Raw genomic sequence first — 14,356 nt, forward strand, 5'->3', positions numbered from 1 at the left:
TCTATTTGGGAGGAGGGTCACTGGTTGGATGATTTGGCTGCTAGGCTCATGTTTAACCCGTGCCACTCTGTAGGTGTGAAGGGAGTTTTAGACTCCCTTAATTATGGTAAACTGTAAAGGTGTGAAATATTGTATATCAGTGTTTGAATTAATTATGGTAAAAGCACAAAATTCAAAACTCTTTAACATCCTTGTGAGCAGAAGATATTTTGGTCTATGTGTGGTCTGACTTGTAGCCATGGGTTGTCCACTCACAGCGTGTTTGGGTAAGGTTTTTTCCAGTCAATATTTTATTCATGAGGAATTTTTCACAATGGAAAGGATATGTTGCCGGCTTGAATTTTCATAAACAGTGGGGTTGTGGCTGGCTCCAGTTACCAAGTGAAACTAATCACCTAATTAAAAAGAAATGAGCAGATAGAATCGATGCAGATCACTTCCAATGTGGTGACATGTCTCTCCAGAGAGAACAGTAACAGCCTGTAAACACCAATCCAACAAGATTGCAAATACACACCCAACCAGTTCACTTAAAAATTACTTTGAGCCAAGGGCAAGTCTCACTATGAATATTGTGAAGTTGCAGGAGGAAATGTTCTATCACAGGTGTCAACTATGTGTCAGCAGAAAAAAAAAAAAAAGAAGAAAATTATAATGACATGTGGGGTGCAAACTGCAGAGGACAATATTCATCACCACAGCATGCAACTGATATTCAAATGACCTGAGAGGAAGAGGGCATCAGTTTGTACGGACAGCTTGATAAATAACATCAAAAATGGTTAAAAACAGTCTGCTTCAGAACGTTCTTCAACAAAAAGGATACACGACCGGAAGAGCTTTTAAGAAAACTACATACTGTCAAAGCAATCTTCTTAAAACAGATATCCAGAGATTTATGCAGCGAGCATAATGCTCTATATATCCCAGAGCATTTGGTGTGTGGGTCCTGATTATGTTCATTGCAGAGTTCTCAGGTGCATTGAACAGGCTGACAGCTGTTCATCAGTAGCTCCGTGCTCTAACTAATTCATGTACATGCACATGGAAAATGAAATGCATGGTTATAAGGTGATGCGGTACATAACAAAGCAACATTTATTACAAATTAATTTCTTCATCAAATTCTGGTATTTGCCACGAATTTATTGCAAGTATCCATACAATATAGTGTTTAAAATATTGTAATCAGCATCTGCTTCCATAATTAATGCACTGAGCAAGTCTTGTGATTAGGAGCAGAGTGGGGAGAGGTCAGCAAGGATTTGTTCTCCAGTGGGAATGGATGGATTAGAGACTGGCTACTAAGCAGAGCCCGTTTCATCTACTGTATGATTTATTTCAGATTTGATTTGTTCAGTGTAACATTAAGGAAGAAGTACAGATTACAGTGTGACATTCTAGCTCTATTTAGTTTATGTTATGTTATGCTCATTTTAGCTGCTACATGAACACATACTCACCAACACTACTGAGCAAAATTGTTACGTATTAAAATTACCAATTAGATGACCCTCTGAAACTAAAGCTACTTTAGTTTCAAGAACAGCTCCTTTCCAAATGCTGGTCATATCTTATCTGCTTGTGTAATTAATCATGTGCAAGCAAAACAAGCACATGGGAAAGCCCATTTGATCTAAGGTCGTTAGTAGTGCAAACTTACAAGATCTCCTCGCCGAGATGCATATGTGCACTGTGTGTCACATGAATACAAATACATAGGAATGATGTGATTTAGCATTGCAGTTTTTCCATCATTGATTGTACACTGGCCTCAACAACAAACAGTTCATTTCAGAGAAAGTGAAGCATCAAAGCAAAACATCCAAAAATGAAACTCTTGACGCATTGTTATTTTTCTTCTGCTGTGAAAGTGCAGTACAAAAACAGAAAAAAGATATTGAACGGGCAAATAAATTTCGGAGACATTTCACATTTCTGTGGAATATATATAGCATTCCAGCTGCTCTTCAGGCACACATCTGTTTTAGTTTGCCTCTGGCAGTTCCACAGCAGTCCCTTTTCGTTCCACAGTCACATAATGGATAAATGAAGGTGAGGAGTTGGTTTATGTGAACTGTGCATATTTTTGTTCAAGTTCTGTCACAAGCTGGAATTTATTTAATCAGAGGGTGTTATTTCCTGCAAGTGGAGTCTTGCAGTGAAAAGGTGCTGTAGGGAAAAATCATTGCTATCAGGGGCACAGCCTCCAGGTTTAAAGGATTTCTCACTCTTTGGTTGGATTAGTTTTCACCTCCCCAATATCTTGTCTTCTCTGGTCAGTGGAGCAGGTATTTGATGTTGGTCTGAATGGATGCCACAGGAAGCAAGATGAATATTTTAGCTGCAAGTCTGTGTGGGCTCTGCAGGATTCTCAGGTGTTTTCCCCAGTTTGTCTCAAGCCAAAGCTTATTCTTTTTAAGAGAGCTAATATAACCCATTCTGGCTGACCACTATATGTAAATAAAGGCAGTGTGACTAACTGCCATGTCCGAGAAATAACAATGCATTGGTACAGTATGATTCATAGTAAAATACTACCCATGTATATGGCATTACATACTACACTAATCTGTCTGTGCAGAACATGAAAGAGCGTTCTTCACAATTTAACACCCAGAGCCAAGTCGATACCTTTTCTGTGGTTGGACCTTCAGCTAATTGAAAATCTTTCATTCTATAATGAGCATGAAATGTCAGCGCCAAAAGATATAGAACTGGCATTTAATCTACACAGAGGAACAATAATCCAATTGACAAGAGTTCTGATAAAGACAGAATGAACATTGCTCCAGGATTAATGGCAGAAATGCAAAGTTGTCTAAATTCAAGTGGAGCCGCGTCTAAATCTGATTCTTTGTTAGGGGAGTGAATGTAGACATTCCTACTTGGACTGAAAGACTCTTGGTTGGTTTGTATAAGCAAGCAACAATCTCTCTTACTGACACTCAATTATATACAGTATATTGTAATGTATTAGTAGAGACACACAGTGTTTGAGTTTGTGTGTCCTCCCTGTTTCTCGTGCAGTCCAAAGACATGCAGATGAGGGGAAATGGTGACTCTTGTTTCGTCTGCAGGACAGGATAAGTGGCTTTGAAAATAGACGGAAGGAGATTAATATTGCTATATTCGGAGACAAACTTAAAAACACACTGACACGGAAGATTAATCTGCTGCTTGGCCTGTTGAAACTGTAATTAACAGACATACTGCAACAGCCAGTGATCATGCCCTGTTTACTTTGTTGATTGAATGTAAGCTCTGACAGGTGTTTCTTAGCAACCAATTTTGTCCATTACTGTGTTTTCAAAAACAACAGAAGCTACAGCGATAGTAGACAGTGTTTTATTTTGGGACAGTGTTATTCTACTGGTTTCATCAGCATCGGATCTTTTTTCGTTTTTAAAATGTACTCTCAGGTTTGCAACGGATTTTTTTTCTGAATCTATTGATTATCAGAAAATATTAACATATACTATAATATCCCAGAGTACAAGGTGATGTCTTCAGATGTCTTGTTTTCTCTGACCAACAGTCCATAACCCGAGAAGATTCAGTTTATAATGATATAGAAACAGAGAAAATCAGCGAATCCCCACTTGGGAGCGGCTGCAACCACGTATTTAAATGAGTAATCAATTATCAAAAATTCTTGCTACTTTTTTTCTATTTGTCAAATAATTAATGAATTGACTAATTGCTTCAGCCATGCGCTTCACCTCACCAATAAAACCCCTAAATCTGTATAACTGGTAAAAATGACATTGAAATACACTGTATTTGAGTTATTTTTTGTGCTGTGTTCCATTTGTTTTTGGGAACTTTATATTGTATACTGCATGTACATGAGTAAATATATAATTTTAAAGTAACAACACACACAGAGGTTGTGATTTTCATTCTGGGTACCACTTTTAGGAGTTACTGAACCAGTTAATATTGGTATCAGATCATGAACTATTATTCAGTGTGTCGGGTGTTGTGTCCAACTAAAAGGTGACTGTTAAACCATAATGACTCCACTAAAGTTGGTGCAGCATGCAAAATAGAGGAAAGATTGTCTAAATATTCATATCAGAGATTAATAATGCAGAAGCACACCATCATCTTCCATCTGCCACTCTAAAATTTAACATTCACTGCAATAGCTGGGCTAATGTTGGTTTATCAATTATAGTCTGGGTGCGATTCGCCAGCGGGGAAGGGGGGATTTCCCCCTCTCTCGTCTATATATCCGCGCCTCTGCTGGATTATTTTTATTCCCAGCGGGGACAAAATTTACACGATTTTTACCAAATGCTATAATAAGTTCCAGCACCAACACCCCCCGTAAAAGGTCATGTGCTGCTGTCGTGACACATCACAAGCCTGGAAGATGCTCTATGTATAGTGTTCTGCTTATATGCTGTGTGACCTGAATAAGTTAGTTCAGCTATAAAGTACTGACCTAAAATGACAATTAGTTTAATTAAATTTAAATTCATCTAAAAAGGTTAAAAAGAAATCTCCCCACAGTTCTAAATATAAAATAAAAATTTAAAAAATAATGTAAATATATACTGCAAAATATCGAGTGAATTATATATTAACTAATAAATTGAGAAAAACTAATATTAATCAAATAGAATGTGAGTAATGATGGATTTATGTATATAAAAGCAAATGTGAAGTAAAAACATTGAGATTCTTTCTGTCAAATGCAGGTATCTCACCCTGTTAAGTTTCATAAGAGGCAAGACTGTTAGGCCGTAATATGCAGTTTCATCCTTTTCTGACTGAATTTTTTTGACCTTTAAACAGATATCATTCCATATTGTAACGTGATGTTACAAAAAACCCAACAAATTTCCAACATGCCCCTTGGTGTCAGAAAAGAAGGCACCCTGTCTTTCTTTTAAGGACTTGATGAACACAACAAGTGTATTGTTTTGCAACAAGATGGAGTGAGAAAAATAAAATCTGTAATTATGTTTACAGTTCATTTTCATAATTATCATTCTGGTTCACTCACATCTGGTCAGTTTGTTAATTGTCCAAATAACTCTAAATATATCATGAATAACACCCTCCTTATAAATCTAAATGATCCTTTCATAAAACATTGTAGGTTAGCTTTAAAGCTAAACCTGCATCAAGCTGTCCTTTCTTTCTCAGTATTTGTCAGTTTGGTTTAAACTGCAGAAATTTCTAACAACATAAGTTATGGAGCTCAAAAATGACTGACAGCCTCTTACTTTACTCCATGCGGACCACCAATTACTTGTGTGTCCCTTGGAATCTGCATCGGTCAATGCTTTTGCTTTTGTTTAGCTCAGAGAAGTGTTTACTTTTAGTCCCACTTGCAGCTGGTGCTTTGCTCCATGCTCATCTGAGAACACCATGATCCACTGGAAGACAAATATGACTGACCCCAGAGTATACAAAAGAAAAAGTGCAAGAGAGCATACTGGAATTTGCGTACATAGTCTTCCAGGTTTTGAGTGGTTCATTATTGTGGGTTTATACTCCACTACACCCCTACATAACACAAGCCGGCATCTGTCAGTTGTGTCGTTTCTCCTGTCGCACTGCAGCTGCCCTGCCCTGCTCTTGCTGAACACCTAGAGCCGTTAAGGCCACCACGGATAATATGTGAAACAGATCTGCTTCGGTTCAGCAGCATGCCTCCACAGCAAAGGCCAACAAATTTTGTTTCTTTCCTGCCTGACATGCAATGTATAGTCATAGAAATAAACTGTCAGACATCATGCATGTAGGTGCAGTTTTGTATTATATCACCTTAGTAATATATCAACAATGTTTTTTTTCTATTGTTTTTGCAGAACAAGCAAAACTACCCCTGACCTAATAAATTACTACCAAAACACTAAATATAACAGAGACCGATATGCTCTGATAGACATTAAATAATGACATTGTTATCCACTGAAAAAATATAAAGGAAAGAAGTATAAAGAAATTTCTTATATATAAGAAATCCAATATGCACTTGCTCTTTTGCAGACATCTCTGTTGAGGCCATTGTTGATGAAAGTCTTTACTGTTGTCTCCAAAGTCTACATGTCTACATGAATCAATTATATCTTTAAATCTTCACTAGGATACATTTTTGATAATAACAACGAATCAAATGACACCTTATAATGTAATAAATGTTGGTAGTGCCGAAGATCCCACTGAGAATCAAAGCTCCACCGTAAAGCTCTTTGCAGCTTTCAACTGCTTTGACCCGCTCATTGTTTTGGTTCGCAGGTCCATATATTTGCAGTTATTCTCACAAAGACTGGCACAAAACTTTGTGCAGCTGTGTAAAGGTCCCGATCTTACACAAACTTGTTGTGCACTACATGCTCAGCGTATAATAGCCGAGTGCCACAGATGACGAGGAACTGGTGAGGAGAACCGAACAATAAGCATGTGATCAGATCTTTCAGGGCTCTGATTTGACCGCACAAAGGTGTGTTGACTTGTGAGCAACAGTCTCTAGAAAATCCTCATCAGAAATACAAATAAGGTTGTTTTCTTTTTTACCAACTTACATCTAAACACACACCTCTGATTGTGACATCACTCTGCTAACTACTCTAACTACCAGCAAGCAAACGGTCAGGTGCTGATTTTATATGATGGGAGGGGATGGCTGGTTGCCCCATATCACATTTGACTGGATATATTTGTGTATACACCCCAGAGTGCAAAATTAGTCATTAAAAATATTTCAACATTTTACGGGATGAGAAAAGACGGATTTTGAAATATATTTTTCATATATACTAAGAAGTAACAAACAATTCATGCAGGGACATGTGATCAGAACTTATAATTTTTATTTTACTGCATCTTTAATTCTATTTTAAAACACCCCAACAGTTAAAACTGCTGAATCATATTGTCTTTTTCAACACCTCGTGTGCAATTTCAATTTTGAGTGGTGGGATTTCAGTGTAGCAAGGAACAACCAGAGCTCCTTCCTTTATTTCCCACAGCACCCTAGTCACATTTTCACTGTCACTGCTCTAGTTCAATCCTACAGGATGAGCCTATCTAACTGACAGCAGGAATCATCTGTTCAATGCATTCTATTAAATATTAAATAAAAACATAAATATTACATTCATGTTTGTATTCTTTGTTTCTGAGCTGAACAAGTGCCCATTGAACTTCTCTTCACAAAACTTGACGCTCCCCGCTGTGCCCTTCTGCCCTTTTACAAGTCCCCATTTAGCCCAGCAGGAGGGCAGAATTCCATGAATAAAATCTTTTCATGCATGAAAATATTGATAGAAGAAAAACAAATAAAGCACCTTCTTATCCGAGGGCCCAATGTTTGTCAATTAAACCTGGTTACAATACAACCCTAGCTGTAACCTCTTTTAAAATAGGACGTCAAACTCTACGACATAACACACTGATTTATGTACTCCTGCATACTTACAAGTTTTACATTTTGTCTTTAATCGCCTTTTACATTTCATTTATCATGTCAATAAAGTTTGAAGAAAAAAAACGTTGTGAAAAGCATTACTTGAGAGTTACACGCGTTCACCTTGCATAAGCCAAAAGAAACACCAAACACTGTGGAAGCATAGAGAGACCATAATAATTTGAATCGTACAAACAACTGAATACATTACTGTGAAATTTAACCTTGTGGAAATTTCAGAGAGGGAAATTAAAAACCATATAAATTCAGATAGATTATTAATAATGTAAAAATATTTCAATGCTGTAAATTCTGTGGCATTTAAATTTCAACCTTATATAAATTCAAATTATTAGGGCCTTTCTTTACTTCCATAAAACATTAGCCTCAAAGTGCCCAAAGCATTTGTGTTTCAACACTAAGGTGTTTACTCTTTCATGAGTGTAACAAAAAAAAAGGTGTTAACTACATAAGGCAATATTTGTGATATTAAAACAGAATCCAGTTACTCCATGTGGTGTAAAAGGCTTGCAGCTTTCAGCTTATGCCTTAAAATGCTTTCAGTTCATTGTTGTAGTTTGCTGGTCCAAAACATGCAGTTAAAAAGATTATTCAACTCATACTATTATCGGTACAGTTTTTAAGCAGTTCATGCTACTTGCTGGATTCAGCCTGCTGTGTAAAGCAGCAAATAGTAGTATGGCTAAGGTGATGGTGACGTTGAAAACTGACTCTATAAATGTCTCATAATTGTGAGTGCTAATGTGATGTGCTTCTTTCCCATATCCACCACATCCATTAGAGCCATACACCCACACGTAAATACACATAAAAGCATTTAAAAGACTTACCAATATACTGGTTCCACTCTGGATCCAGGTCAGCTTGATTGGCCAGGCAGCCCTTCATGACATTCAGGCAGTAGTTCTTACAGGGTTTAACCGCTGGCATGCCCTGACAAAATGGGCAGTACAGCATCTTTGTCAGCGCTCGCGTACATGCTGGAGTGCTGCTTACCTGCAAGAACACAGAGTGTGACAGCAGTCATTAGCATCTCGACAGCTCCTACGAAATCCATGATAATTTTAATCATGGTCTGTCATTTAATAGTTAACCGGAAGATTTGAATGTTTGCCATTTTACATTTGAGGTTCAGCTGAGGTTCTTAGTAGTTTTAAAGTGAGTCGTCCAGAGAAGACTATTTGTCTGATACAATTTGAAAACTTTTGTTTTACCAGAAAACTATTGTCAGTTTATTATTTTGGAAATCATTTGACAAAGATTTGTATTAGTGTGCACATTCAGAATTGCCACAAGTGTTGAGGCAAGAGAGAGTTTCTGCTGAACAAAGACTTTTATCACATGCAATCTCTGTCAATCATAGTGTGTGGTATCACCGTCAGACAATTTGCTCTGAATTTAAATGTCAAAATGAAATAAAAACATGTTTATCTGTCCACTCTTCAGCCAGAATTAGCTTTCAAGCATTTTGCTCTTCAGTTGTTCAACTTTCTCTTTTCATTTCCCTCATTTCACAAATAAAAAGGTAGATATGATGTTACTGTGTCACAGGTGGAGTTTGAAGATGTCGGTAAGGCCTCATCAGTCATCATGATATACACACATCAGAAAATGCAAGCTACAGTAGACAGGATATGCACAAGTGTGTTTTCACAGATAATCACTCCACAGCTATGAAATTTCAGAAATCATGTTAATATGCACCGCACCTTAACTTAAGCTACTGATATAGGCCTTAAAAGAGCACAACAACACACTGAAATATATTATTATGTTGTACTGACAGGATTAATTTATAGGTAATGAGGCAGATATTTAATGGAGTGGGCTTTAAGAGACAGCTCTATTCACTTCTTCCTCATATTAGCTTTCGGCTTAAATTTGCCGACTGAGATCTCAAAACTGAGCCTGTATTTGTTTTCTGACTAAAACATCAATCACAGACTTTCAAAGCATCTCTAAAAGAGGATTCTGTTAATAAGTTAATGATAGGTTTAGGTGCATAATTGCACTGATACAGATATTCATTTAGAAATACTTCTGAACACATATGCTCAATATTAACAAAGACGTCTTACTTATGTTGTGTATAGCTCTTAAGTCATACATATGAGTGGAGGCACATTCATGTGGCTTTGGTCAGAGCCACAAGATTATCTTGATGTGTGAACGTTAAATTAATTTATAAGCTACAATTAAATTCATAATGCACTTAACGAGGGTGGAGAACAAGTACATAATTATTCATTTTAACCAACAACTGTGGTATTAATTGAGTGTTTCAATGTTGTTTTCTTAATCCAAAAGCTAGCTAAACCTTCACAACTCATTGAACACGATGCTTTTCAAATGTTTCCCAAGACAGATTATCATTTTGGGGAGACTAATAACTGTGAGAAGGATGGTTAGATTTAGATATACTTTTGTCTTTTTAGGGAGAAGACAAAGAAAAAAATTTGCAGCTTAATGGGGCACTGTGGCACATCAAATGAACAGTGGTAATTACAAGCATCCGGGTCATTCAGGTTCTTTTCTTCTAAATAAAACTGACTTGACTTGACTTGGCTGGTGTGGCCTGAATAGACTGTAGGTCATGTTGGTGAACAGCGGGAGACTAAAAAGAAATATTTGTATGTGTAATTCAGGAGGCATTGTGATAGTAAAGAATTACCCACAGAACAAACTACGGCACAAAGCAGGCCACTGGCTGGATCAGCGGTTCTGCTGTATCATATCTAAGGGGCTAAATCTTATCAGCGCTTTGCCTTGTGTAAGCTAGTATAGTGGCATTTGAGATAGCTAATACAAACTTGACTGCATGACCTAGTAAAACTGATATTTTTTTACATGATTTCTGAGTAGCATGCAGCACTCAACATTCTTTCTCTTCACACTCAAATGGTTTCACTCTGAAGCCCTATCAAGATGTTTGAAAAGAAAGCTCCTGGGTCACAGCTAATGGACTTTTTTTTTCTGTGAATGAATGCTTCCTTGAATCACTAACAAGCATCTTATTTAGCCATCTTTCAGGGTTACAATCTGCCTTTACCAGGTGTGTGCCTTTTACTACACCCAAACATGCCATATTAACACTTGCTAATGTAAGACTCTCTGCACTATGCACTAACAATTTTTGTTCTTGTTCTATAGAGGATGAATGCACTTATTGTAAGTTTCTTTGGACAAAAGCATGTGGTAAATGAATGTCGTGGCTGTGAAGAGGAGAAATTCCTATCACATTTTATTGCCGTATACCCCTTTATGTGAATGCACAACAAGCTGGACACAAAACATCAGTGGTTTCTTTCCATGTATGAAAATTAACATATGATACACTGAATGAGTTCAGTACTGTATTACAAAAACTGTATGTATGTATGTAAAAACTGTATTACAGTTGAAATGAAGATTATTCATTCCCCGTAATCTGCAAGACATTCTAGTGATTTTAATAAAATTTAATGAAAATATATCAACTAAGTCCTTGGTAAACAGTCGAAAAGAGTTTAATAATGAATATTTGAAGACGCATATTAAAAAATGCATATATTTGCGAACCTAAAGTTGAGCTTACTAATAGTACTAAAGGTAAATGAAATATTCCAACAATTCCTCCAACCTAAACTGCCAGATAGGTTGTCCCTACCCTCGGACACGACCCATGGGAGCATACCAGTGGCAGGCATTTATCGTCATGGTTACATTAGTAAACACGCAGTCAAAGATGTGGCACGGTCATGGTTTGCTTAGGTTTGGGCACAAAAACTACTTGGTTAGGTTTAGGGAAAGATGGTGGTTTAGGTTAAAGTAAGTACTTCCGCAAGGTTAGATGATCTTCGTCGTTATGGTTCCAAGGATTAACGCACAGTTATGGTTGGGGAACGGTCATGGTTAAAACAAACAACATCAACTATCCATTTTACATGGGAAACGAATAGCGGCCTCCTGTGTGAAAGTCCTGTGTTTCTTCGACCCATCCAGTCACCCCGACCCTTCCTCCTAACCTAACGCTGACTTTGTCACTCAATACTATACTCCTCCTTTGCTCCCATCATAACTACTAGCTACAGTACAATATCTAGAATTAAATATGGGTCGTAATAAGCTGCTTGAACAAATAACCTGTGGGGTTTTTTTTGGTTTTTTTTATGGACTGGAGGACAGTCCATAAGCAAAATTACTCCTACTATAATATTTTATCAAGCATCCTTCCTTTATTACCTCCACTAAACATTTCTGAAAGTTTCTTAAAAACTTCTGACATCTCTCTTTTGGTATTTTAGCCCATTCCTCAAGTTTTAACCAGCTCATTGGTGTCCATGCTGCCACTGCTTTCTTTAACTCCTGCCAAAGATTTTCAATGGGATTTAAATCCGGGGAATGAGATGGCCAATTACGGATATTCCAGAAACAATTCTTGAACCAAACTTTGGCTGACTTAGATGTACTATATGTTCAGTGATGTAAAGCTTCAATTTTCGGACTGAGGGCACCACATTCTTCTTCAAAATGGCCCGGTATTTTGAACAATCCATGATGCCATTGACATGGTCAAATTAGCAAGGTTCCTACACCTGCACAACATGAAGGACCCCTAGGACTGTTGGAATGTTTTTCTTGTCAGCCTTGTCCTTCTTATGCCTGGTATACTGCTGATCCATTGGTTCAAACAGTTCCACTTTAGTCTCATCACTCCATAAAAATAGACTCCTGGAACTCTCCAGGCCAATCAAAATTTTTTCTTACATATTCAAGTTGACTTTTTATGTGCTTTTTGGTCAAGAATGGAGTGAGACAACGTTTCTGGGCATGACGTACTTGCTTTTTTAGTGTTCTTCTTATAGTCTGAAATTGACTGCCTTCATCAGGTCCTCCTCCAGTCTTTGACAGTAATTGGTGTTTTTTTCCCTTGAGAAATTTTGTTCTCTCTTCCACACCCAGGAAAGTTTGCTGCTCTACCATGAGAATTAAACTTGTGTATGATACTGCCAACTGTGTCTCTTGGAACTTGATGTGTCTTGGAAATCTTCCTGTAACCACTGACTTTTGGGAGTAAAGAAATAATTTCTTCTCTTAGCTTTTAAGACAGCTCCTTTATCTTCGCTATATTTGCTACTAAGCTTGGCCACCTGCATAGACCAGATTTATATCTGCATCACAGCTGAAGCAAATTCAGTGTTACAGAGTTCCAGAAAGCTTAATTGTGTTCAGCAACAATTCGATGGCCTTGTGTACTAGCAAGTGATTAAAAAACATCAATATTTGATAGGGGGTTTAATAACCATGACATGAATTGGTTACAAAAAAATCCTTCTACTCAGACAGATCAAGTTCCATTTTTTCATTATCAATATGATAATGTCACTCAACTCATCAGCAAACCTTTATTATTTAAAACTCAGCAGGGTTGAATAAATCTCAATGTAACTGTATGTACCCAGTCACACAGTGATACAAGGCTGCCTTTTCTGTTAATACCTACAAAGAGGATCAATACGGTGTTGTTGTTAGTCAACCACAGAATCAGTTGATATTCAGCTCTTAGTTACTCAGAACATGTTATTTAACAGGCTGTAGTTGTTGTACAGGTCTTCTGTAGACAAGGCATACGCCATTGCCAATGTTGTTTGTGCTACATAGATACAGCGAATTTGCTGTGGTAAAGCACCACGTGGGCACACAACAGGTAGCTAGTCGGGGATAACATATGATATGTAGATTACGATAAAATCATAGAAAAACCACAGATCTTCATCTGTACTGCCATATTTCTAATTACTGAAGTAAACTGTTCCATTGTTGTACAGCAAGTTGTTCAAGCCTCAACTATGGAAAGTAATAGGAAATTGTATGTAAAATTTAATTTATTAATGAAATAATCCTCAAAACAATTTTACTAAGTTATTTGCAGGAAAAAGAATAACAACAGATGGTTAAAAATTAATTAAATAAGAATGAGACGACAATTAAAAAATTCCATTTTAAACAAACAAATGAAAAAACATAAGCTGAGCAAAAGTGCAAAAGAGAAGACACCACTTTGCCTGCTTGAGGAGTGAGGAGAAATAATTATTGTTATTACTATCAGCATTAATAGTAGCAGTAATAGTTCTTCATGAGTTTCTGCTTCCTCAAAGCTCTGCCAGGTTTTGTGTTTTGTCTCTTAAGCTGTGAAAAGAGATAAAGTACTGCATCATCTACTTTAATTCAATATACAGTATATCCCAACAGCAACAAGCATGGATGTGACATCCATGCTTAATGCTGAGACACTGTGCAACAGACACCTCTAGCAGGGTGTCTTATTCCATTATGCTAACACCCAATCCTTCATGATGAGTTTATACCCCGGGGGATCAAAGGGCTGCAGTCCCAGACACATGACCTGGATCTAAGGTCCCACTGAAATGTCAAGAGGTGAAGCTGGGGCATGCTGGCTTATAAGAAACGCAGGGCGTAACTCAGTAAACGCATACTAACAACACATCCTCTGTGGCTGCTTCCAAATGAGCCTCACCACTACTACTGGTGGGGGGAGCTGATAAAGACAGAGAAGGGGATATGTTTAAAGTTCAACAAGTGCACTATGGTGGGACTAACAAAAAATGAATGTTTTGATTTCTAAGAGAAAGGCAGGGTTACTATACTTTCATTGGCTTCTGTGTCTATACTGCACGGCAGGCCTATAAATATTTATAATATTGTTGATTATCCAATCCAACTGATATCAATACAGTAGTGAAAGGAAACCTGGGTGGCTGGGGACTTGCAAAAACAGTCCTGTTGTTGTTGAGTGTTAATAAATCCAAGCCTCAGCCTTTTACTTTGCCTTTAATCTTACGTTGAACATGATCAGAACTACACACACTCCCAGGGCAGTGTGATATACTGCAGAAGCTGCATTAAGAT

The 14,356-nt window shown here is 37.4% G+C and overlaps 1 protein-coding gene across 1 annotated transcript in view; it reads right to left on the reverse strand.

The window, feature by feature from the left end:
• The window catches only part of LOC120801714 (glypican-6-like), an 85,263-nt gene that overhangs the window by 36,416 nt on the left and 34,491 nt on the right, over positions 1 to 14,356 (reverse strand). Inside the window, exon 4 of the mRNA XM_040148902.1 lies at positions 8,278 to 8,443. Within this exon, the coding sequence (XP_040004836.1) occupies positions 8,278 to 8,443 (166 nt within the window). The remainder of the gene's footprint in view (positions 1 to 8,277; positions 8,444 to 14,356) is intronic.

Source organism: Xiphias gladius, chromosome 16 (assembly GCF_016859285.1).
Source record: "Xiphias gladius isolate SHS-SW01 ecotype Sanya breed wild chromosome 16, ASM1685928v1, whole genome shotgun sequence".
Lineage (NCBI taxonomy): Eukaryota > Metazoa > Chordata > Actinopteri > Istiophoriformes > Xiphiidae > Xiphias > Xiphias gladius.